General features: G+C 41.6%; 1 protein-coding gene across 2 annotated transcripts in view; it reads right to left on the bottom strand.

Moving 5' to 3' along the window:
• Positions 1–662: 662 nt before the first annotated feature.
• DCAF12 (DDB1 and CUL4 associated factor 12) overlaps positions 663–26,492 on the bottom strand; it is a 31,778-nt gene continuing 5,948 nt past the window's right edge. The window contains exons 3-10 of one of the 2 annotated variants that reach the window (XM_037373469.1): positions 18,403–18,609; positions 17,341–17,401; positions 14,726–14,919; positions 10,193–10,258; positions 8,806–8,968; positions 8,389–8,499; positions 4,715–4,899; positions 663–3,942 (exon numbers count right to left, since the gene is read on the bottom strand). In XM_037373469.1, coding sequence (XP_037229366.1) covers positions 3,784–3,942; positions 4,715–4,899; positions 8,389–8,499; positions 8,806–8,968; positions 10,193–10,258; positions 14,726–14,919; positions 17,341–17,401; positions 18,403–18,609 — 1,146 coding nt within the window. In that variant the 3' untranslated portion in view covers positions 663–3,783. The remainder of the gene's footprint in view (positions 3,943–4,714; positions 4,900–8,388; positions 8,500–8,805; positions 8,969–10,192; positions 10,259–14,725; positions 14,920–17,340; positions 17,402–18,402; positions 18,610–26,492) is intronic. The other variant, XM_037373470.1, reaches the window with a different exon arrangement.

Raw genomic sequence — 26,492 nt, 5'->3', positions numbered from 1 at the left:
AACAAGATGTGGCTGTATTCTCCTTTCCACTCCTCCTTGTCTCCAACATGGACAAATTCCTCGTGTCTGTTCTTCACAGACTTTCAAAGAAGTTACTGAAGGCACTCCAACACTCAGGCATGCATTGAAGTTGAGGTCACACCATGGGCTCTGGCTGTGGGGTGGCCAGCAGCACACACAGGGTTTTTCACTTGGCTTTAAGCTAGAAGCTGTGTGCCTGGCTAGCACAGGGCCCAGGCCTCCGCGTGGGCTGGCCAGAGGACCAGCTCTGCCTGCATCACATGCAGCTCTCCAACAGTCAGCCTAGGAACAAGCTGTACTCCAGCTCAGTAATTTAGTTGTAGCAGCAATTGTGACAGAACCTAATTAAGAACCTTGCAGACACCTTGGAAAAGTGACTTTATGGAAAATAAGGGAATCTGACCACCACAAACCAAACTCAGAGCTCCCACCTGGCTAGTGAAAGATGCTGCTTGCTTCGCTGAGATGCAGCTGACAGTCTGTTCTTGGTTTCTTGCAAATGAACAAAATAGGTGACCTCCTTGAAGGGTCTAGGCAGGCCTGCTTTCTTTCACATCTGCACCAGGTGACGGACATCAGTTCACAAATGCCAAGAAGTGCCTCTTGGCTGAGGGGTAGAAATTAAGACACAGAGCCACCACTCAACATAGCTGGATCACAACTTTAATCTGTTAACTGCAGCTACAAGCTATATACAAAGCACGTACTCAGGTGAAGAAAAAGGATAAAGTTCTGGAGAACAATAACTAATACATAAGTATCATAAACCTTAAGATAGAAAAAGCTGCCAAATACTTGAAATAGAGGCAGCAAATATATCCCCATAATGAAGTTCAAGAGTCCCCCTCATTAAAGGAGTCAACAAGAGTCACCCACAATGTGATTGTAAGCTTTGTGGACAAAAAAAGTCCAGTGAGATGACTGGGCACACTTGCAATGTATCTTGAAAATGGATCTATGTTGAAAATTAACAACTAGTTTAGGAACAAACACCTATTTACTATTCTTTGGTAATTTACTCCTTGGACTAACACCAGCTGTGCTGATGAAGGAACCAAACAAACGGACTCACTTTTTTACCTCAATCCCAGAAAGCACCCGACAAGAGTACTAGCGATTCTCCCTTGCTGATCTGACAGCACAAGGGAGAAAACCGGAGGAATTACCAGGAATAAGATGTTTGGTGATGAGGGTGAGCACCACCCTCATTGCTTCGCTCAAGCCAACACTGCAACATAGCTTCTGCTTCCTTAGGAATGTCCATCCCATCATTACTGAGGGGTGCTACCCAGTACTTACAGGCTGGTATTACCAAACCCATGACTAAGTCACTAGTGTGATTACCTGTTATTACGAATACTGAAAATGTAATACCAAAGATACCCAAATTAACCTGGCAGTCTATTGAAAAATGCTGAATGGTAAAATTAACTGCTTCCTACACTCACCAGCTGCACAAAAGATTGCACATGACTGAAAAGTCAACAGCAAGAAGAAAATTCTGAACATCTGTTACAATTAAAATTATCCTCTCTTTTTCAAGTGCCCAATGCGAGATAAACCAGTCTCCCCACTGCCCTCCGGAACAGACCGTTACTGTGTAATCTCACCAGTCAAACAGGTACAAGGGCAACTGCCCAGTTCTACAGCCTGAGCCAGCCTCAAAGCTCTACACAGTTTAAAATAAAGCAAATTGAAGGTGTCAGGCATGGCTTGACAAAATGCCAGCAAGCCCATTTCTGCTCAGAGGTCACCTCTGCGAGCACAATACTGTTACAGTAAAGACTGGGATGATTTGGGGTGGTGGAGGCAACCCCAAGCAGACCATATGCAGAAGGGCAGGAAAGTGCAAGGGACGGAAACATTAAGGAACATTGGAAAAGATAAAGACAGTCTGAAAATGTGCATGCCACGGGGTCTCAGCAGAGCACAGTGAGCCATTCGGCAGCTACTGAAGTACAGTCACCGGGCTAAACTCCATCCACCACAGGGATGTATCTGCCCCAATCTGTTTGCACACTTGCAGCACTGTTTAGTTCATTTCCAGTTTTTTAAGGGAGGGTTTTCATACAGCAACATGGATGGCTTCGCCCCATGAGAAATACCTTTGCAAGAAAGAACGCTGAAAGCAGAATACACAGAAGCATGTAATACTTGAGGTATTTTACATCATTGTCCAGATTCTTCTGAGAATTGTCCAAAGCTCCTTATGCAAAAAAAACCCCAAAAAACAAACCACCAACAAACCAGGAGGAAAAGGACAATCACATTACCAGGCTTCAGGACCACACACTGAGGTACTCAGTTATCAGGGAGATCAGAGTCAGCAGAGAGGAACAATTTCCAGCGGTGCCTCTTTAGTAACCTAGAGACTCTGCTGACTCTGCAGAAAAATCAGGCCCTGTGTTTGGAGGCTGAAGCTCAGTCCATACAAATACTCTTTTACCCCCTCACCCAGATCTGGAATATGCTTCAATTAATGTATCAGCATCAGGACTGGGATTTCCAAATCAGGAGTTCTCCTTTGGCACTGGTGACACAAAGCACCTAACTAGTAACTCTTGTTTCAGCAGAACTGGAGGACACTCAAGTAGATTCAAGTGTCTAGTTTCCTTAAAAAAAAAAAAAAGAAAAAGTGCTGCACTTCAAGCCTAAATAAAAAAACACAACTAAGCAGAACATGTCCCCTGTGACAGAGTGATCTTACACAGTAGCTGGAGGAGTAACCCTAGAAATACACATCCTGCCATGCTTCACCAAGAAGACTTTATTTTTCTCTGTATACTTCCACTTTTCAAAACCCCTACAATAACCAAAACAGTATGCTGCCATGACAGAACACCACAGGCACCATAATAACATCTTTGAAAAGCAATGAACAACTCTAAAATTTAAGAGCTCCTTTGCTACCCCATGGTATATAATTTGCCCCTTTTCAGAAAAAAGCCTGAATAGCCACACACACAGCACCATGAACTGATTCAATTTAAACAACCAACACACAAGGGAAATAGAATTGTGAAACACTGTAAGATATGCTTGTGATGTCTGGGACAGGCAGAGAAGGAACAGAACATCAATTTTTGCTCCTGGCACTGTTGAAAACTACAATTCAAATACAAATGCACTTTTGAGAACTGCATTTCTGCAGATTGGGTGTGATGGGCAATACCCCTGGGGAATCCATCCCTGGGCTCCAATAAGTACAGCTTAAAATTACCGTATTCCTCTACATATAAACAGTATAATTAGACTTGTACTTTTAAAAAATAAGATCAACCCAGGCCAGGGCCAAACTCTGCAGATAAAAGTAGTAGCTTATCTCTTATAAATATTTTTAATATTTTTAAATTACAAGTAGTCCTCACTCCAGGTAATACAACTGACACAAAGTACCTGCACACACGCAGCCACTAGACTTTCACAGAAAGCCCAGGAGCAACCACTCTGTAAGAAAGGAATCCTACCTCACAGCAAAGCAGGGGAGGGGGCACATGGCCAAGATAGCCTAACTGTGGGGGAGGAGTCATTTGGAGTAAATACAACAAAAAGGGATTTCAAAAACCCTTCGTATAAAGGATCAAGGAGGTTAAAGCAAAAAACTGGTTCAAAAAGATGTACAAAACTGTTGGAGACCAACAGAAAACTCTGCCAAAAAATAACTTGCATTTAAATCAGAAATCAATGGCATCACGCAATTTTGTTGTTAGAAAAAAGCAAAAGAAAAGTGGAAAACTTAAGATCATCATTTAGAAAGAGTTATTAGCTCCAGAGACCAGCGTAATTCCCATGAAGTCCTGACGGAAGGGGGCCTCCTGCCACAAAGAGTTTTGTTCCAGACGAGTCGTAGCAGTGGGTGTAAACAGCATTTGGGAAGAAACTTATGTCAGAAAAATAATTCCTCCAGGTTTCATCATGATTCTGTTGAAGGAAAGTTTAGATTATTATTGTTGCCACACAAACCCAAAACCTTGTTTCACAAAAGCAAAAGGTAGCTTCCAGAGCCTAAGAAGGGATCTTTTCTGTTAACAGGCCCTGAAGCTTCAGACAGATCAACTTGAAGATACCAGAGTTGTCCTGAAGCTTCTCCTGAGGACATTTGGGCCAAACATTGGAGGGGCGACGTGAAAGGTTGGGAAGATACCAAGTTTCATTGTTTTTTAAAGTTGTATCACCGTGATACAAAAGATAACGGAGAGAAGTTAGACAAAGCCATTAACTGCTTTATGATAACATGCAGGAAATTGAACTGAAGTGCCTGCCATGGCATTTCCTCAGGAAGCCACAGTTGCTAAAACTGCATACAATTAAATTAAATCTCTCTTACTTTGAGTACCACATTAGAGTAGCACGGTTTTAAAGGAAGACAATGTATTTTGTGTTTGAGGCTCTGATAACTGCAAGTTAGATTACATTACAAAATATAATGATGTAAAATGTAGTTCATTTAAAAATCAGTGCATAAGAGCAGTAGTCAGTATGCCTTACACTAAAGCAACCCATCTTCATAAAACTTTTGTAGAAAGCAATCTGCAGCACTTCTTGCCCTTCATGATTACAGTAATCTGTTACATGATCATTGTTTTGCTGGAACAGATTTCATGCAATAGTTCCCATTACCATAAAAAGTACTGGTCCTTGAGCCCCATGACACTCCTGTGTCACAGGTCTGCTACAGCCTCAAGCTACTCACCAGCCAGCCTCTCCCAGTAGTCAACTTCAGAATTTCACTTCCTCCCAATTTCTGCTTCTGTCCACAGCAGGCACGCTGGGGCTTTTCATCCAGGAACCTCTGAGCTCTGATATCGTAAAACAATAGGGAACCTTGCCCCGTTCCCACTGTGATGATGTGCTCGTAGAAGCTCACCGATCGAATACCTGTCAAACCAAGAAGGGACATGCCACACAGTAAGGAAGAGGTATGCTTTGGCTATGCAGTGCTGCTGCTTAATGGCTAATATTTTCTTTAAAGGAACTACCCACTAATATTTTCCACAACAATTATTTTTCCCCGCAGTGCAGACAAATCCCATTGATACTACTGAAACAGCAGCTCCAATTACACATACTACTTCCCTTCTCCTCTGAGGCCATCAGCTACACTGACGGTGCACAGTTAAGAAGCTTCCTTCTCAGCAAGCCCCAGCTCTGACAGATAAGCAAAGATCATAAGCCATTCAGAATTAAAAGCAGCTTTCTTCTGTCTGCCACAATCCTCTGAGCAAACACTCCATGAGTGAGTTACATGGCAGCAGAAGAAAGAACATCACATTGGTTTCCTCCATGAGCTCACATCTGACCCTAGCTACCTGCCAAGCTGTGATAAGTGATGATATGAGAAAAACTAGTCCCAGCTGCCACCAAGTGCATTTTGCTGATTACGGCTAGCTGTAATGAAGTATATAACATTATATATAATGAAATATGTAACAGTAATAATCACTTTGCTGCTAAGATGGACCAGGCTCTTAAACAATTTTGAAGCTATCTCCACTCAAATATTCTCACACAAGCACACCTTATTCTTTGTAGCTGGCAGTTCTAGCACTTCACTCAGCAATGAAAACAGACTAGGAATCCTGCCACCTAAGCAGCACCATGTTCTACCACTGCATAGGAAGCTACAGCAAGTTTCTGGTCCAAACAGAACATTTTAGCACAATTCAATTACGCCATTAGGTTGAGTAAGAGTACCTTTTGTTTTCACAAAATGTAAATCTGAAGCCTCAAGTAAACAAGGATCCCTTGGAAACAGTCTTGGGGAGATTCTGTATGCAGGAATTTGCAATTTGCAAAATGTCCTCTCATCTCTACTTATTGTGTAAAAGGCTTGTTCTGTGTAAGCACTCTATCCCGAACAATTCTTCTACGGAGATTAAACCCCACTTCATCTGTGCTTTTCCTTCCTGCAGTGTGACACCAGGTTATAAAGCCTAGGGCTTTTTAAGACCTCTTTAAAGTAACACTGAATTACAGCTGAACAGACATTCAAACAGGAGGGGAAAAAGAATGAGTTCTGCCTGCTAAATCCATGTGCCAGCTGCTGTCACCATACCAAGTGGGACTGAATGTCAGAAAACTTGCAACATACTGGCATACACCCAGCAGCACATGTGACAGCAGACACCAGAGAGGTGTGGATGCAGCCAGGGAGCTTACCCTTCCCTGTTGGTACAGAGTCCTAACTAGAAACACATGCTCATCCTGCCACCTCCACAACCCGATGCTACATCCACAGCCAACACACTTAAAACAGGCAAGGCCACGTTGTCATGCTCCAGATGTGAGGTGAAGTCTTGGCTGCAGGCTTAATAGGTGGGAAACCACTGTGCAAACCTCACACCTGCTGAATTAAATTTACCAGATTCATATAAGAGTCTCCACTTTAATTCAGAGAACTACAAATGCATGTGAGACATCTTCTGCCTCCCACCCCCATTACAAGGGCCTGGCTCTGGCAAATACATGCAGAAAGCCTTGAGCCCTGTGCAATCAGCAAAAGCAGTCACTTGAGTAAAAGAAGGGGGCACCTCCTCCTGGTTTTGCTCTATAAATGCTCTTGAGAAGCAACCCAGCAGAGCATTTACTTAACAGAAACAGGTGATGGAGTATGAAAGCAGATGGCATATACTTTTTAATGCTATATATTAATAAAAAAAAGCTATAAAACGCAGAATGACCGTGGATCTTTCTCTGATCAAAAAAATTAATGGAAGAAATCTGTGATGTACCCACTAAGAAGATGTTTAGAACAGTCTTTGAAGAACAGCACTTTGAATTGGCTCCTAAGGGGCTGAAGTACCTCACATTAGTTATTCCCATCAAACTAAAAGCACAACCTGTGCATAGAACTGATCACAGCTAAGGTCTCCTACATAGCTAGCACTCTTCTACCTGTGAACCTGGACTATTTGGGTCAGCAAATTGAGTCTCACTCCTGAGAGGCAGGGGGCTTTACAAATCCCGTAAGGAAATGATGACGCAATAGTGTGTCCTACACAAGGAGCAGACACACAGTCCATGCTGCATAAACCTGTCCTTGCATCAACATTGCTGTCTTTAGGCTATGAAGTCAGGGACACACAACATTGCACTGCAGGCCAGCCAAGCAGAAAGCAGTTGCTCTCACAGATCAAGAACTAGAGTCCAGGGTCTGGACTTCCCTGGACAGCTGCTAAGAAAAGCAACATAAGATACACTAAAAAGCACTAACTACCTTCTCATGTAGAGGGTTATACTGGGTAAAAACCAGCCCCAGTTCCTGTCTTACTAAGTGACAACGCTTCTCTGACCTGCTTTTGTATACAACACTAATGATCGCAAGTTAATGTGGACTTACCACATTCAGCAGCTGCATTTGGAAGCTGAAAGTACATTCAGGTAACACTTCAAAGCACTTAAAAGTCAACCTGGATTGTAGTTTGCAAATCAGTAAAGAGCCTGCATTCTAGAGGTGCTGTACTGCTCCAAGTCCCAGTGAGATCAACAGAAAACTGAAACACTCAGTGTCTTGGGAATTAGTATTACTTAAGTGCCTCCACCACCATGCCAAAGAAAAAAAAAAAGGGGTCTGCCTACTATGCAGAACAGAAAACAGCACTGAACAAAGGCTTTCTTCAGATATGAACTGGAGATACCCCAGAGATACCACCTACACACAGATCAAACCCCCAGAAGGGATGGTCACATACTCAAGGCAGAAGTTTTCAGCCACCAGCCACCACTGGGCACCGCACTCCAGTGTCTTGGTATTTCTTCCCTATGATACTGAAGGGTGACAGTGTCAGGACCTCCACAGAGCCCTCACCAACAGTGGGACAGGACAAGGGCTGTTGCTGGCAAGATGTTCAGGTGACAGCATGAGCCGGTGAAGCACCTTTCCTCGTATTATAAACACTTCTCCCCTATCTGAAAGGAGCAGACCCTGACATTTATATGGACAGCACTGTTCAAACTGCAGTAACCACACAGATAAAACCTTCCCAATCCTTGCACATGTGCATTCTTTTTTGGTAACTTGCCCCATGAAGGGATGGATGCCTAGAGCCAAGCTAAATGAGAATGGCAATTTATTAGTCTGGGATTAATATGGTTTAAAATGGGCATCACAGCACAGTGCCTTCTCATGCTTGAAAATAAAGGGTATGGGAAGAAGCTTATGGGACCATGCACCCTGCAAGCCCTCAGGCTTAGTCCTGGTGATAAGGTTCAACAGGACATACTGCATCCACATCACAAAAGGAAAACACTCAAATACACAAACTTTTTTTTAAAAAAAGTGAGCTTTCATATATTTAAGGCAAATAAATATACTGAAAATTGAGTCTCACTCGTGGCTTTAAAATTACAAACCAAGCATTCACTCACAGCACAGGCTCCCAATATGACAGTACAGAGCAGACAACATGCTTTTTTTTCCATTCCCAGGGAAAAATGCAAGAACAGACACTATTGGCAGTGGTATGAAGACTGGATTTGCTTTAAGATGAAGTAAAACAGAGTAAGACACAGTAACAAATAAATAGAAGTGCATACTTTAAAAAATTCAGTACTAGTTGGATGATGTACAATTTTGTCGAGCATAAAAGCATTAACGTTGTCTATCACTAGATTTCAGAGTTGCTTTCATGTTTGGTTTGTTGTTTGCTCATGGAATACTGTCATACTATTAATGATTTTGTTTATCACAAGAAAAATCCTTCCTAATTATTAAAAGTTTATCTTAACTGCCATCTTAATAGCTTACTTCTTACCACTTGAAGCACCCTTTGACAAGTTTCTTACCACTGCCACGTTCTTTGGAACAGACGGATTTAACATTGTGAGAAGGCTGCCTGGGATCCAGAAAGGAGACATGTGCCTGTGATCCTACTGCGTACACTGACCATTCCTGACCATAAGCCAAACACACGTTCTCCCTGCAGTACGGCAACTTTGTGGAAAGTAACTGGAAACAAAAGAATAAAAAAATCAGCCCATTAAGAGAAAAGAGCAAGATGTTAACAGAACAATTCTGTAGGTTATGTTCAAGGAAGTTGCAGTTAAAAAAAAATCAAATACAGCTAAAAGTACTTTCACCGCAAGAAGAGAACTTGAAAAGTAACTAACCCAGAGAAAAAAACCTGAAGGAGATGGGATGCCTTATCCGAACCAAACTAAGATGATAAAGGCTGAAGCCAAGTATTATACAAAGAACAACAGACGTTTTGGCAAAATGTTTTAGATCTGTCTAAGCTGCTGTTATTTCTTCAGCAGATACCCACAGACATCAGCTCTCAGCTGAAAAAGCTTACCTTATACATCAGTATGTCTGGGTTTGATCTGCAGTTAGACTTAAACAAATGCAACTTCCTTTATGAACTCTGCTCATCAAGTATCCATCATACTTGAGGTTGATATGGAGAAATAGTGTGAAATGGGCACAATGGACATCGATTGTGATTGTGTATGTCTGCTCAAGGAATGTGGGTATGGTGACTGGTCATGAGTGTGGTGTCTGGTCACATAGCCACACAGCTTTGAGGAGACACTACCCTTCTTCCTCTAACAGAGGGGCTATTTATAAAAAGGATGAGAAAAGGATGAGAGACGTTCCAATGTTATCTAGAGGGAGTGCTAAGTCTTCTTGCTGGAGAAGATAGGATGCTCACAAGGACATGAATCACCTACAAACCTGCAAGACCACCACATTCCAGGCAAAGGACTGATAAGCTAATTAACATACAAAGTGAGAGTAAGCGGGTTTAGGTAACGAATATGTATAGGCGTTAATTGAATATTCATTTGTTTTACTGTATAAATGTGAGATGGATCGTCACTTCGGGTATGCACGTTAGGTGGAAGGATCCCCTGTGCACCCAGCGCTGCCAATAAAGGATACTTAGTCACCAAGAAATTTTGACTTTGTTCTTTAAATCAAGGTGATGGTTCACTTCAGCTAACCCAGAACTGGCAGAAAGGTAAGAGCACTTCCTACTCTCCAAAATAAGCGGACTGGGGAGTTTCTTTCCTCAAGTTCTAATTTTTAGGGCATTTCATTGTACATAAAGCTTTTAAGTGTTTTATGGACATTGCTGCTCTTTCTTCAAGTGTTTAAAGGAGATGAAGAATAGTGACCAGCCTTAACTGCTATACAATTTTTGAAACATAACACCAACAAACAGAAAAGTACCTTTGAAAGTGTGTGCTCTGCTTTCCAAAGATGAAAATACCCATCTAAGGACACAGCTCCCAGTTCCTATAAAAAAAACACAGTAAGAGAGTTAGTTTCTGTATTATAGGTGTCCTTGTAGATGTCCTTACAAGCCCACATTCTCTACTAGGCAGGCTGCATACTCTGGACTGAAGTCATCCATAATCCTGTACAGGCTTATCAAGATAAATTTTCATTTTAGGCTGATCATGGCAGAATGCAATACAGCACAAAGGTGCCAGGTAGACTAAGAGTTAATAAAACAGTAAAAAAAACCCAAAAATAATTTTCAAAAGTATAGATCTTGTTAGCAATCAAATAAATAATTATTAGACGGTACAAGCTAGAGTTAACAGCACTCTTCAGCAGCTCCTACACTGATTCTGACCATTAAGCAAACATTTCTTTCCAGGCACTATGCTACTCAAAACACTATATGCAGTCTCCATCACAAAGGAGTAATTAACAGCTATAGTGAGTAATAAAGCCCACAGGAGCACTGTGCTTCTGAGAGCACACCCGCCTTTGCTTCAGATCTTACCCGCTCTTGGAAGGCAGAAAGAAAAGCAATGGAGGATGAACTGCAACTCCCACTAGTAGTAACAAGGTATCAGCATGGAGGAGGTTAACATTTACTGTTTGTCAAATGCCAACAACATAACACCAAATCAAGCACTGGTGCCCGCCCTGTGAGTCAGTCACCTCATTTGCTGAGCAATCGAGTAAGGATTCAGCCGTCAGAACAGGAACTGCCTGAATGTTCATTCAGGTCTTCACAAAAGGGGAATGAAAGCAACAAGAGCACTTCAGAGCAGGATTCAAGCCACAAGAGGTGTTTCGGTGCTTGTAAATGTTGTCTAAACTCCCGAATTACTGAACTCTGATTTAGTGTTTAACTGTATGTTAAACAAATCTGTGCACAAAGTTGAGGTCAAGCTGACCTTCTGAAGTCATCAAAATCGATGAATGAAAGGACTTCTAATCAAGCCTTGGGAAACAAAGAAGAGAGGGTGAAAAGAATGTTGTTATCTAAATTATGCAGAAAGAAGCCTCCAAGAGGCTGCAAGAGGAAACAAGCTGATAAGGTGTGGCAGTCCACAAACAGAATGTTAGTTCAAAGTAGGACCAAAGTAATTGTGGCAGTGGGAGATGGTGACCTCCGACTCAAATAGCTCACCCCAAAAGAGGGCAAAGCCCTGCTTGGGGAGCACGCATAGCTGGTAAAGAGCTTCAGCAGTGCTATCAGAGGATGCGCGCTAATTTGGGTTAGAGGCGAGAAACTTGTAACCCATCCTGCGTGTGAATGACAATGCATATGTAGCATACTACGAATATGCAACCACTCTGCTGTACATAACGGGGTGGGTGGGGGGTGGGGGGTGTACCCTCAAGCAGCTTTATTTGCAAGTTAGGAAGAAAAATCCCCCACGCACCCAGCGCTGCAATAAACCGATGCCTGCTTTCGAAACTACCATTTGGTTTGGAGTTTCCTTGGTTACGATTTTTAGTAACAGAATTGGGCGACCAGATGGGATCCACTCTCCAGAACCTTGATAGACCAGACGAATTATGAGCCCTCCAAGCATGCACCGGAGACTTTTCAGGGAGGCCCTCTGATTCCCTTGCCAGGTGAGTCTCTGTGACAGCTCCTTGAGATATTAACCACATTGGTCATAAATACTTAGGTTGCTCACAAATAAGTCATATCAGATTGTGGGTTAGAGTCCCACTGGTAGGTTAGAGTCCCACCAGGATATTACATAAGATTAGTTATGCTATTGGTATTGTAGGTTAGGGGCCCACCAGGATATTTGAAGCGCACAACTGTGTAATCCATACGCTATTATGGGCACACCTGGAGACTGGATTTTGGACACTGGTAATTTGAAAGTTTTCAGATTTTGTTTGCTGGATTTTGTCTGTGTCAAGTTTTGTTTGCCTGATTTTGTTTAGATATTGGGTTTTTGTGATTTTGAAACTTTGTGACATGGGAACCAGACATTCTACTGGAAAGGCGTTTCTTAACAGTTCTCCTTTGGGTTGTGTACTAAAACATTGGAGCAAGTTTGGTGGCGACTCCCTCACTTGGAAAAAAATGATAGAATATTGTAATCACTGGTGGCCCTTGTATACGTTAGACGATCAGGAGACATGGCCTAAGAATGGAAGCATAAGCAATAATACAGTACTGCAGTAAATGTTTTTTTGTAGATGTGAAGGAATATAGGATGAAATCCCATATGTGTATTTGTTTTTCCTTGAGAAATGATCATGAAACAAGAAGGAAATGTAAACTGATGATATCTGATTCTGCTGTATGAATGATGACGGAAGATAAAAAGAAATCGCCTCAGCGTTGTTGTGCTTCTAGTATTGTGAAAAGGTGTTCCAAATTGCAGAATGAGGAAGACTATGTGCAACTGATGGTTTCAGGATAGTGTTGTGGATAATAAGGAGAGATTTTTTTCCCCAAGGAAAAAGAATGCTGTTAGAAAAAGCTCAGGAAGAGAAGGAGATGATAAATGGCTTTCACTGCTTTGTGGGGCAGTCAGTTCCAGAAATAAGAAGAAAGTTGGAAAAAGTAGATGGTGTGTCTGGAATGTCGCTATTTCAGTTGATAGAAATTGCTTATAAGGTATATAATAACAGAGGTCTTGGCAGTGGCAGGGCTGGGGGCGGGGTGGTGGCAGCAGAGAAACAGAAAGTAAAGAAAAAGAAACAAAATGCTGCAATTTTGACAGCCACATCTACCCAAGCCCAAACCTCATCTCGGTAAAGAGGTTTCCCCAAGAGTATGAGGGCACAAAAGAGAACAAGGAGTAGAAGGAAATAAAAGGAATTCCCTTTGGGGAAAGATCAGTGCCTGATTTGCAAAGAAAAAGGATGTTGGAAAAATGAATGTCCAAAGAAACAATAAACTAATTGGATACCCCCATCTGCATCCATTCCAGAGCCAGATCTGCTTATGGGTGGTATGGAAGACTCAGACTGATGGGGACTGGAGGTTAAGGAACTATACCCCTCAGCTGAACCCCTGGTTTCAGTTAAGCTGGGGAATGAAACACATTCTTAGTTGACGCAGCAGCAACATATTCTGTACTAAATAGCTGTAAAGGGCCAATGAGCAAATTCTCTATGCCAGTAATTGTTGCCACAGGAAAATGAGAAACCAGACCTTTCTTTATACATGAATTGTTACATATGCCAGAATGTCCCCTACCTCTGATGGGAAGAGATTTATTAAATGAATTGGGAGCACAGATAACTATTGATCAGAATAAAGTTCCAGTATGTATTCTACAAAATAATGCCTGGAAGGCACAAACAAATATATATACATTACAGGAATTGTCAGAAACGAAGAAAGCTGAAAATAAGGACAAGTAAGTTGAAGCCCCCTCTGAAATCATGAGCACAGTGATTCCTTTTGTCTGGGATACTGAGAAGCCTAGAGGAGGTAAATCAGCAGAACCAGTAACAGTAGAATTGAAACTGGGAGCAAAGCCAGTTAGACAAAAACAATATCCTATGAAATTGGTAGCTCAGGTTGGACTGGAGCCTATAGTGAATAATCTTCTAATCCATGGATTTTTGTAAAGCCACATTCACAAGAATATTGTTTAGTACAAGATCTAAGGGCTATTAATCAAATAGTGATTGATGTATACCCAGTAGTGCCTAATCCTTATACTTTGTTAACAGTGATAGTTGATTCAAATGTTTCTTTTACAGTATTGGATTAAAAGATGCCTTGTTTTGCATTCCATTGGATGAACAAATTCTGAAGTAGTTTGCTTTTGAATGGGAGAACCTCACAACAGAATACTTAAAGCAATTATGCTGGACAGTGCTTCCTCAAGGATTTAAGAACAGTCCTATGATCTTTGGTAGTGTACTAGCAAAACAATCTGAGCAATGTCAAGGATACAGTGTCATAAAAGAAAGCACAAATTATTCAGTAAAATGTGATTTGTCTTGGATCTGAAACAGCCCAAGGAGAAAGAAAATTTGGAGTTGAAAGGAAGGAGGTGACTTACCAAATCACCGCCCTCCCCAACTCCAACACGCCCCCCTCCCCCCCCCTGCCGCCCCACCCCCCCAAGTCAAAAAAGAGAACTCAGGATTTCTAGCAGTGACCGGATGGTGTCGCCTACGGATAATGAATTTGGGACTCATTTCCAAACCTTTGTATGAAGCTGTACAAGGAAACGGAAACCTCCTTGTCTGGACTCAGGAGTGCAGAGATGCATTTACTAAGCTGAAACAGACTGTAATGAGTACTCAGCTCTAGGCCTCCTGAATTTAGAAAAAACATTTGAGCTCCATTCACTTGTGGCAGAAGCAGATACAGCACATGAAGACTACCACCTCACATGATAAGGATGCAAAAGGATCAGAGAAAAAAATATTAGGTTGCTTCTGCAGGATTTTATATTTAGGTAACTTTTTTTCTTTTTCTAATACATATGGACAGTTTTAGGACTTCTCAACTGTTTTGCTTCTCTTACTGACCTTGTTCTTGTTGTTGAAGGCCAATGCTCGGACTTTGCAGTTGTGAGGATTGGTGTTCTCCTTGGGGATATCCTTCAAAGCCCTGTGTGCAATGTGGGCATAGACAGGAACTTGAGAGAGATTATGCCTAGCATCACTTTTGGACAACACATCTTCGGTGACTTCCCAGAGACCCATTGAACCATCTCGGGAACCTGAATAAAATAATCCATAGATAAGTAGTCCATTTCATATACACATAACTCCCCTTTTTAAAAAAGGAATAAACAATAGGGTCTGAAAGAAAGAAAGGATACAATTAATCTAACTGAACACAATGTTGATGCTTACATGTTAATTATTAATAAAAATGTGATTTACTGAGCTGTAAAGTTCATAACATTGCGAACTCATTGTCAGCTTGTTTGTCTGCATGGTTTCCAAGCATAGATTACCTCATCTGTTTTCAAACTGATGAGGATGCATCAAAAACCACAATCCTGTACAACAATCACCATTAAAGAGTCACCCATAGAATAAACTCCAATGTGACTAAATAGCTTACATGTTCAGCGTGGTTTACCAAGGCTAAGATTGACAGTCTGTTAAGCCAATACAGAAACCCCCAAGAAAACTCATTTGGGTTTATGTCATTTTGGGTTCATTTGATTTCTACCAGTATGTTTATGGATATGTACACAAATATCCATGAACTGAACATAAACCGCAGTTTATATGAATTTGGATGAAACTGATTAAAAACATTATTTTGCTAAAACCTGTGCAACTTCTTGTTTAAAGAATGTAGCGCAGGAACTGAGGTTAAATAAGCACGAACTCATCTTATTTTTCTACTGAATTTGAAGACATTAATCCAAAATATGAATCAACAAGAATAACAATACTGGATGACACAATCTGAATGTCTTTGGTTCATAGATCAACACAGGCTTAACCCAAGGCCTTATACCCATCCTTTCTAGTGTTTAGACAACTAACTTCCATCTAAGTCAGCTCTGACAGATTTGACACCTACCTCAGTTTCTTCACTGACAATGTGAAGAACACATCCCTCCTCCTCTCACAGGGAATGCATAATTAAGATGCCAGAAAAGACTAAGTATCTAAATCAGAGTACTGAATTTATAAGCTTTGGTACATCATAGGGAATAAGCCTCAAAATCAGTTCAGCAAAACATCTTGTTGCAACACGGGTGGTCCAGCACAGCAGAGATAGCTTTGCCCCCTCACAGATGGATTCAGTCATTTGGCACTATCACCTACTACAGCCAAATATAAAAGGAGCTTCCTAATGGCACTTGCATAGGTGCAAGCAGCATATGACACAACAACCTGCCACTCAATTTACATGCTGATGGTTTTTAATGGCATCTAATCTTGTTTGCTATGGAGGCTAAATTCTCAACAGTAGAATTTCTAAACATCTTGACACACTTAAGGAGGATGTTGTCCCTTTTAATAGCCTTAGCAAGAGAAAAGTATGTTTTTCAACAAGTTAGCCCTGAAGCTAAGGAGAATATAATTTGTTACCCTAGACTCATGCCATCCTGGGAATTATTCATCCCATCTGAAACTTTTGCCATGGAAATCTTTTGTCCAGCTAGTACAACTGAGTGAAGTTATGCATTCTCCCTCAGCTATGGCTGCTTAGTCAGAGTTTAATTTTATGTTCACAGACTACTGAAATACACTGTTGGACGTTTTACAAGCAGAGCCCTACCTTGTTCTTGCTGAAGCTAACACAAGCAAGAGGAATAACCGAGCCCCTGGTCCCCTTTGTACTCTCAACTGTTTTGACAGCAGTGAGAAAGTAGCTGCCTAATCTCTTAACCTCAGGCTATACGATCTGTGTGAACTGCTATGGGACAAAATGCCCATTTTTCCTCCTGTAGCATTTAACCTGCACCAAGAAAGTAACAAAAAATTGGCAGTTTCTTAATTCACATAAAGGTATTTGCTATATCCTCAGTGTTTGGAGTTCAAATATTTCTGCTCCACACTTTCAGATACAGATGTTATTGAAATCTGTAAGATTAAAATTTCTTAAGTTAGTTGTCTTTTTTTTTTTCCTCATGATTAGGATCATCAGCCAAGTTCTAAAGAACTCAGTTTAGCAATCAGACTTGCTAATTGCTTTCAGTAAATTTTCCCCTGGTGTCTCAGCTCTGGAGACTAGAACCTACATCCTGCTGTAAGCATCACACAACAGAGAACATGGCAGTGTTCTACTCACGCCTCCATTCTTGAGAACACTGAACTGTGCTGCTCTCAGTATTTTCTATCTCACATGCTGTGCTTATATTCCATTGGGTCCTTATGTTTCCCTTGGATATTTGCAATCATCTCTGCTGATCTCTGCAAGCTTACTATGTGACAGTGTTTTTTGAACGCAGATACTGGGTTGCAGACTTGCAAGGATCACCTTTTATATTAAATTCAACATCAAATTCCAGGATTAGCTTTTTGTTAAAAAAAACATAAAAAATCTTACTGAACTAACAATTCAAGTATCCAAGGGATAAAGGTACTTCCCTAAGACCTACCAAGTTCTGTACATCAGTATAAAATTCTGGAAAGGGGGGCGGGGAAGGGGGGAAGAGAAAAATCTACTTTACCAGAAACAGCCATAGTATCACTAATCCATGCAATTGAAAATATCCAGTCCTTATGTCCATCCTAAAAGAAAAAAGAGGTTTTTCTGTGCCATTATACTCTAGAGTACACTACTTTACTTCTGTAAAGTAGCTACATACTTTATTTCCTCAACCGCACAACCATATTATAAAAAGTAACCAAAATCTTATGTTTATAATATATGACCTGCAGATTCATTCTTCAAGACTATAACTTAAAGAATCTTTCCTTAAGCAGGTGAGAAATCTGTGGGTAAAAAAAGACTGTAAGATTCTAGTTTTGTTTGAAAAGCTGCAAAGTCACAGGAGCAAGAAAATGACTAGCAAGTCATACAAATCTTCAGACTTGAGCCTTTCTGCAGCTGGTTATCTGCTTCTGCAGAAATTCTGACCTGTCCTCTGCCGCTGTAGTTAACTTCTATGTGAAGTCCTGAATAGAAAGGAGAATTTGAAAGAGAAGTGCTTATAGGACACCACTATACTCATCTCAGCCTTTTTTCTTTTTAAGAATGGCTATTTTAAAAAGGCCTCATGATGTTTCAGAAATATAAGGAATACCAGAGTCTACCAAACTGCCGTAAGCCACTGGGTTAGAACTAATTCTCAAAGCCAAGTTCTGCATCTGGAATAATACATACATAAGCTGCACGTATGGGGAAAATCTGAACAATTTGTACCATCTTTTCAAATTCTCCAAAGAGATTTTTCAAAAAACTAGTTTCAGAGTTCATCACCACAATTAGACTTCAACATTTAAGATTTTGTTACATTTTCAGTGCTTAAAGTAATCTGAAGTAGACCTGAATTCACGTGAGGAAGAAATCTGACTTAGAACACTGAGAACTGTCTCACATTTGTGTACTCACTCGTATTTAAGATATCTTAACAAAAAAAGACAAGCTAATCAGGAATGTTTTCAAGCTTTCAGAAATTCACTCTCCACTACAAGACTCCCAAATCTTAACCTTGCTCTGACATTAGGCACTTCAAAGCAGCAATTCTTGTAAGTGACAGAACTAACTTCCCCCAAATACTCCCACTTACATCTCCCACGCAGACAGGATCAAGTGTAGGCAGACGGTAAATGGCGAGACTGTTAGGGTTATCTCCACCTGTGGCCAGCAGAGTCCTCGAGGGGTTGAGCTCAATGGCATGAATACCACATCCCTGCTGGTTCACCATGCCAGGTTCACGATCTTTCAGAATAGGAATCTTGGTAATTTGACCAGTCTGGACATCTACTACAAATAACTGGGGAAAAAAATAGGAGATGTAAGTCATGACTGAAGAGATAAAAAAACCAAGATGGTCAAATATCCCCCCTATTTCTAATTGACGTTCTTTTCAAGCTGGAATACACAAATGCTGCAAGGACAGGTGAAAACTGCATAAATTTCTTCTGAAAACAAGTAAACCAACTTAATTACAGTGAGCTTTATTTCAGTCATCTCAACTGGTTTTCACAGCAACGGAAGAGAAAGGAGAGGAATTTGTGATGGGAGGTTTCCCATTTAACAAAGCCCTTGAACCTAAAACTCTTTTCCCTTTTCAGTGCCATGACAAAATAGAGTTTTTTAGTTTCCCTGTACTACAGTGAGAAAGACCCACCTCAAAACAGCCAGTAAGCCCCAGAGGGCTTAGCACAAGTCTTCTGCCTCCAAGGTAAGATACTTGCTATAAAGTTTTAGCTTGGGCAAACTGATACTTTACAAATTTATGTAACTGGAGTTTATTTTCTGGTGATACACAGAGAACAGTAACTAAATATAGTACTGCCAGTGCAAACATCTAGAAAAAAACCAAAAGGTATCTAGTTACATAACCTCACCCTGCAAAAAGACTACAAGTCGGAGCTCTATGTTGCTGTCCCCTTGGCAGAAAACTCAGTTATAAAGCCTTACAACTCTTCAAACAGACATTATACACAGAGTTGTGTCAGTCCAAAGATATGCAACCATAGGGTTACAATCTAATCCAGAACAAAGGTTTACGTTGCCTTCCAAAGTGCACATTCATTTGGGAGGCTCTTGTGCTGGATCATTTCACAGATGTTGTTCAGAGGGCAGATGCACTAGCAGTCAAATATGTGTAACAGAGAGGACAATGCCCTGTGAGGGAACATGAGTGAAGCATGGAAATGGAGCATCTGAAGGTGACTTGGCACTAAGGAAAATGATGTAGAATAGCCCAGGTTTATAATTAAATTCCACCCCTCACCCCTTAAGTTTGTTCCTTCTACAACCAAAGAATGTTGTCTCAAAGCCTCTGGAAGTAACTGGAAAAGGCAACAACAAAAAAAGAAAACTCAAATAATTTGTCAGACATTTCTAGAAGGACAGAGAGAAATCTAGAAGTTCTCAAAGAAAGGTTATATGTAAAAGTTGCTTTTGGTGAACTCACAAACTATAGATCTGTTCTTTAATAAACATAACCCCCCCCCATCTATTATTCTTGCACTGAACTAGCAGAATATTAATGTCAAATCAACACCTGATGAAGTATGGTATGTTAAACCTCTTCTACACAGAAAGCTGAAATCCATTCATCACTATTTGTGTGTTGTGTCTAGAATTGTGAATCACCTTCAGCCTGCAAAAGATCTTCCTCTGTAGGTATCAGTCTTGCACAAATAGATGATTGCTCCTTAAGAAACTGAATTTTCCTGTGTATTTCTTCATTTTGCATGCAGTTGTGGGGTCAGGCGAAAGCTGAAGTGCAGCTGAGCAGGGGAGAGGCACTCCACACTTTTCCCAAAGCCTTACAATGTAGTTCACTGCCTGAGACAGCTGATAAAAACACAATGCACAGAGCAGTCCCTCCACCCTTGCCACATCCCTGAAAACTAACAAGGTCACTGCATCATCAGGACCAGCACTCGCCCATGCTTTCATGCTCCCTTGTCCTTCCCCTCATACCAAAGACTTAAAAAACCAATTTAGTTGGAAAGAACAAAGGACAAGCCCCTCTTCTTTTGCTGATGTCACAATCAAAGAACAAAATGGTGAAAAGAACATCATTACCTATGCTAGGCAAAAGAAGTCTGCAAGTGAGGAAGTTCTAGCTGCAAGAGAAGACAAGCTGATAAGGTGTGGCAGTCCACAAACAGAATGTTAGTTCAAAGTAGGACCAAAGTAATTGTGGCAGTGGGAGATGGTGACCTCCGACTCAAATAGCTCACCCCAAAAGAGGGCAAAGCCCTGCTTGGGGAGCACGCATAGCTGGTAAAGAGCTTCAGCAGTGCTATCAGAGGATGCGCGCTAATTTGGGTTAGAGGCGAGAAACTTGTAACCCATCCTGCGTGTGAATGACAATGCATATGTAGCATACTACGAATATGCAACCACTCTGCTGTACATAACGGGGTGGGTGGGGGGTGGGGGGTGTACCCTCAAGCAGCTTTATTTGCAAGTTAGGAAGAAAAATCCCCCACGCACCCAACGTTGCAATAAACCGATGCCTGCTTTCGAAACTACCATTTGGTTTGGAGTTTCCTTGGTTACGATTTTTAGTAACACCCATATGACTAGATATCCTCTTTTCCTCCTCAGTATTTCCCTCCAGCAGAAACATCCAATCCGTTCCCCTGTCCTCCTTCAACTACTGACATACCCACAAAATCAACAGTGAAGTACCTAAAATTAAGAATTGCAGGTCCTAAAGCTGGCACCAGAAGTGCTAATTAGGAAAACACCTCGGGGTTTCCACAGACTCAGGAAAATCATGCTTCAGCTGTAAGAGACAGGTACTTGGAAGAGCATCTCAACAGGTATGCGGACTGAAATGAAAAACCCTTCACATTCTCCAGTCTGACACCACTGCCATACATCCATATTTGATACAAGGTTAATACAGACTTACTTGTAACGCAAAATTCCTTTAGTTAAACTCTAAACTAGTTGGGCTGAAAAGGTAAAGAACTTGGAAACACAGAATGCTGAAGATCAGACCCTCACATTACTGCCCTGCATCTTCAACATAATTTTCCTACAATAAGTTTCCAAATTAAGATATTCTCAGAAGCAGCAACCAGACATATTTCTTGCAGTGCTTTCACCTGCCTGTACCACCCTCTAATTCATTGTCAATCTTTGCATTGCTTTGTCATTTCCTCACTTCTCCAGTTGCATAGTACTACTGTTACCCCAAATCTTGGTTCTTCACCTAGTGTGCAAGAGCCGATGATGCACAGAGCTGAGGTGTCATTTACTGCATGTCTGTGCAGAGGTGGGTGCTAGGTAGTGAATGTACAAAGCTGCACCCCTCTTAACACACAGTAAACCACAATACACTTCGAATTACTGTTTACAATTACATCACACTTAGTTCTCACTGGCTCTTAAAAGCCTCAACTCCATTTAAAGGTACAAATTTTTTCACCACTCCTGTTCTGTGGGCAGGGGCTTGCTTTGTTCGAGGGTGAATCTTTTAGCATGCTGATTAGGATACTTCACACATAATTCAAGTAATTTTTTGGTTAGTCTCCCTAACCATTTCCTTCTTGCTAACCATTTCTTAGTCCTTGAGCTTACCTAGTTATGCCCCAACCTGGCATTTGTCAGCTTTATTTATGGTGTCTGTTCCTTCTCTGAATGCCACGCTTTGTTAACTGTTTGTAAGGATTAGCTAACATCCCATGTTTTTCAAATTATTTCTTGTTTTTCACTACAGATATCTACTTCTTTTTTCTTTCTCTTTTTCTTTTTTAAAGTAAATAATTCTTGCACCACTAGTAACCAGAACAGCAACTGCTCTTAGGGCAAGAAACTGCACAGTTAAGGGACTGGCTCTGTAGTTTCAGCTGCGAAGTTCTAAGCAGTACCTTCTCTCCTCGCTTGGTGAGGAACACTGAGTGTAAAAACAAACACCATCTCCCTAGAATAAAATAAGCAACCACTGCCTGTGTATGCCAGGACACCTGCATCACCTACAGCAGGCCAGGAAGCCAGAGGCTCACACTTGCAAGCTGCACCACTGATTGCCAAGAAATCTTCCATGCAAATCCAACGACAGAAGCCAACAGTCAGACACTTCTAAAGCCAAAAGGGAAGAAATGTTAAGAAACAAGATAGACTAAGAATGCAGAAAATGTAAATGCTGTTTTAAGAGCTTTAGAGGCACTAGAGTAATTAGAGACACTACAGTAAACAAAGTAAAGAATGTGACTGCTTTAAACAAGTGTGGCCAAAACCACAGCATACAATAACATAAATACAAAGAAAAAATGGAAATTGGCCTAGTTCTTCCAAGCAAACTGGTACCTTCGCTACTCTTGGAAAAAAGTACATCTGCAAGTAACTCCAAAGCAGCCTGGACTCTCTTAGAGTCTTGAAAAGTCCTGACAGCTGAACTATACATTTATTTTTTTCTTTATCTCAAGCAGGAATAAGAACTTCTTTTCTAGCTAGTCATTATATAGAAACTAAAAACCAGCCCCAAGAACTTTTCCTGGATGCAGTAAACCCCCACCAATCTCCAAACAGTAAACTGTTTACATTTGTCTCTCAATTTTAAGCTTTGTGCATAATTCAGCTCTTCCTGCTACTAAAACATACGCAGGTAAGCCATTAGCATGCCAAATAACTTAACATCCAGGATTTACCAAGCCAGGATTGCTTTGGCCACCTGCCGCAAGTCCTACACACTTCATCTGTAGGAAACAGAGCTGGATTTGCTATCATGTTCTCTGCAGGACAACCTTGTTCTAACGAGGAAACAGGCCGGACTACATGACTGAGAGAAAATCATCTTCCTTTTTCCCCCCTCCCTTTAAAGCAATTCAGATGTACAACAGTGCTGTCACTCAAGGATCAAGACAGACAGGCAGTCATGGCTAGGTACTACAGCTGTCATAGCCATGAATCTTCATGATCTGCCCCTACTTTTCACACCCAATGAGATTACTAGCTGTATTGATACATTTCTTTTGCTTTGAAGAAGTGGTGAGAAGTCATTTTGGCAAATGGATCCCATACAATTACTACGTGGCTGTCCTCTTTACAAACAGCTTCCAATCAAGTTAATCAAGAAACTGCCCCACTTCATTGACTAAGAACTTCAGTAATCAATTTGCCAAAAGTAAAGACTGTGGCAGGGAATTGAGCATCTGGGGACCAGAGCGTGAAATGCAAAATCCACCTTTCTCTTAGATACCATACTGAGAGCAGAACAGTTTGCCACAGTCTTCCATTAAAGCTACCTCCATTTTTTGACCTATCTCTCAGAGACAACAGTTTAGGGGGCAAAAAAACCCTAAAGAAACAAATTAATTAAATATAAGTGCCCTTCCCATACATCTTTAACTGAAAGCATTGACTTTAAACCACAAGGCCTATGAAATACTGTTTCAAGGCAGCACATAGAATTTCTCATGCCCTCCACTGCTGCCACTGCACACAAAACAGCAGCAGATAAAAAGGCAGCCTTATTTTTCAGTTGATAAATCAACTGGAACAAAAACAAAGGTTGCCACCCTGAGCTACAGTATGTTTTTATTACACAAACAGGATGGATGTAGATTTGCAAGGCACAAAAAACATGCACAAAAGAGATAGCTTATTCTTCATGCAAGAAGTACTCATGATATGCTCTGTGTCCCATGTCTTCACATTCTGCTCTCAGAAATCAAATAGACATTAGTCATTCATACTAACATTTGTAAGAAACCCCAAATAAATACATTGCCTTGCTAAAACCAGACTCACTAAAACATAATTGATCATGATGAAGTTTCACAATTGGCTTAACCCAATATTTGAAACTCTATGTGCTTCCTCCTCACCCACCCAGCCTTACCACCCTTGTGACAGTAACCAGGCCTCAGGTAGCCGCAAGGTCAGCTGATCATATCTCTACCCTTGCTGAAAACTAACCCTAACAGAAAACCCATCACAAAGCAGCAAGGTGATCCAGCTGACTCCCTAGCCACTTGCACATCTTTGCCAGCAAGAATGAGCAGGTGGGAACATCCCTTTCTGCAGCAGCACAGCTCCAGACCAGCTTCAACTGGTCACAAAGAGTTCACCTTCAGGGGCAAGCTGGAAAATGGCATCCTTGTTCCCCTTCAAATAAGTTTTTTGCTAACACAACAGCAAAAGCAAGACTATGCTCACAGCATCACTACACCAGTATTATTGCTGGGCACGCTGAGTAGCACAGTTTGATTTTTCCCAGTTGTCAGTCTTGTCTTTTATTCACATTGTAAACATCTCTTTTCTGTTTAAAAATACTCAGCGTAAAGTTCTTCCACTCTATAGCAATGCAGATTTACTAATGTATGTCAGGCTCCAAAGAAACACGGACTCTTTGAAGACTAAGTTGCCAAACTGGCATAACTCCTTTTCCAGCGGAGATCAGAACACAGAACAGTTTGGGCTGGGAGGGACCCTCAGAGGTCGCCGGGCCCAACCCGCCAGCAAGGGGCAGGGCCGTCTCAAGTAGAGGAGGTTCTGAGAGCCCCGTCCAGGCTGACCTGGGAGGCTTCCAGGGACGAGGCACATCCCACCTCTGTGTGCAACTGCAAAGGCATATAGTGATAGGACAAAAATGGCTTTAAGCTGAGAGAGGGTAGGCTTTAGATTAGATATAAGGAAGAAATTCTTCACTGTAAGGGTGGTGAGGCACTGGAACAGGTTGCCCAGAGAAGTTGTGGAAGCCCCATCCCTGGCAGTGTTCAAGGCCAGGCTGGATGGGGCTTTGAGCAGCCTGGTCTGGTGGAAGGTGTCCCTGCCCATGACAGGGGGGTTGGAACTAGATGATCTTTAAGGTCCTTGCCAACCCAAACCATTCTATGGTCCTATGAATACAGATCCCCTGAGGGACACCACTCATCATCAATCTCTTCCTAGACATCAAGCCATTGATGACTACTCTTTGGATGCAACCACCCAACCAATTCCTCATCCCTGAACAGTATATCCATCAAACTGATATCTCTCCAATTTAGAGAGCAGGATGTTGTGGGGGACTGTGTCAAAGGCCTTACAGAAGTCCCAACAGAAAACATCTGTAGCTCTTCCCTTGTCCAGTGATGAATCACTCCATCATAGAAGGCTATTAGGTTGGTCAGGCAGGACTGCCCCTTGGTAAAGCCATGATGGCTGTATCATATCACCTCCCTGTCCTCCATGTGCCTTAGCATAGCTTTAGGAGAAACTGTTCCATGATCCTCGCAGGCACAGAGGGAAGGTGACAGGTTGGTAGTTCCCAGGGTCCCCCTTTCTACCATTTTTAAAAATGGGTACAATGTTTCTCTTTTTCCAGTCACCAGGGTCTTCACCTGACTGCCATGACTTTCCAAGTATCACGGAGACCAGCTTGGTTGTTAGATCAGCCACACACTAATCTTAGAACAAAACCTACTCACAGGTTGTGCAGTACAGGTGACAAAAGTAGATAATGGTCTCACTCATCCTCCTTGAAATGGTCCAAAGCAAAAGAATCCAGAATACAAAGAAATTATCTGAGAAATGACCAGAGGTAAAAGCAGCCAGCAGGATGAGTGACTCTGAATTCACATTTCCAGGGACAACACCAAGGCATTCCACCTTGCTATGAAGCTCTGAATCACTACTAGCTAAAGGACATGCACTTTGATGTCACTGGATTTGTTCACTGATAAAATCACATTTGTCCATTTTTACTTGTGTCTTGCCCTCTTGTGTTTAATTCCAGGAGGCTGGCAGACAGTTAACACATGTCAACAGATGGCAAAGGATGTAAAAGCGAAAGACTTTGCCTGCTAAAGGGCACCACTACCACCCACATCACACCTGGCACAGAACATACCGGACTCTGAAGACAAGACATGGGTATTAACATGCATTTGACAGCAAACCAAATGCTCTTGAGACAAGAAACAAACTATTTACTCATGAGTCACTGAAAAAAAAGTTGAATGGAGGAGTCAAGGCATCAGAACTTTACAGGACAGGAGAGGTGCCTGAAGACAGGAGGAAAGCCAATGTTGCTCCAGTCTTCAAAAAGGGCAAGAGGGAGGATCCAGGAGACTACAGGCCAGTCAGCCTCACCACCATCCCTGGAAAGGTGATGGAACAGCTCATCCTGGTGGTCATCTCAAACCACGTGGAGGAAAAGGAGGTCACCAGGAAGAGTCAACACAGATTCACCAAGGGGGA

This window comes from Falco rusticolus, chromosome Z, assembly GCF_015220075.1.
Source record: "Falco rusticolus isolate bFalRus1 chromosome Z, bFalRus1.pri, whole genome shotgun sequence".
NCBI classification, from domain to species: domain Eukaryota; kingdom Metazoa; phylum Chordata; class Aves; order Falconiformes; family Falconidae; genus Falco; species Falco rusticolus.
Note: the sequence above shows the minus strand (reverse complement) of the source record. Positions and strands in the feature narration are given on the sequence as shown.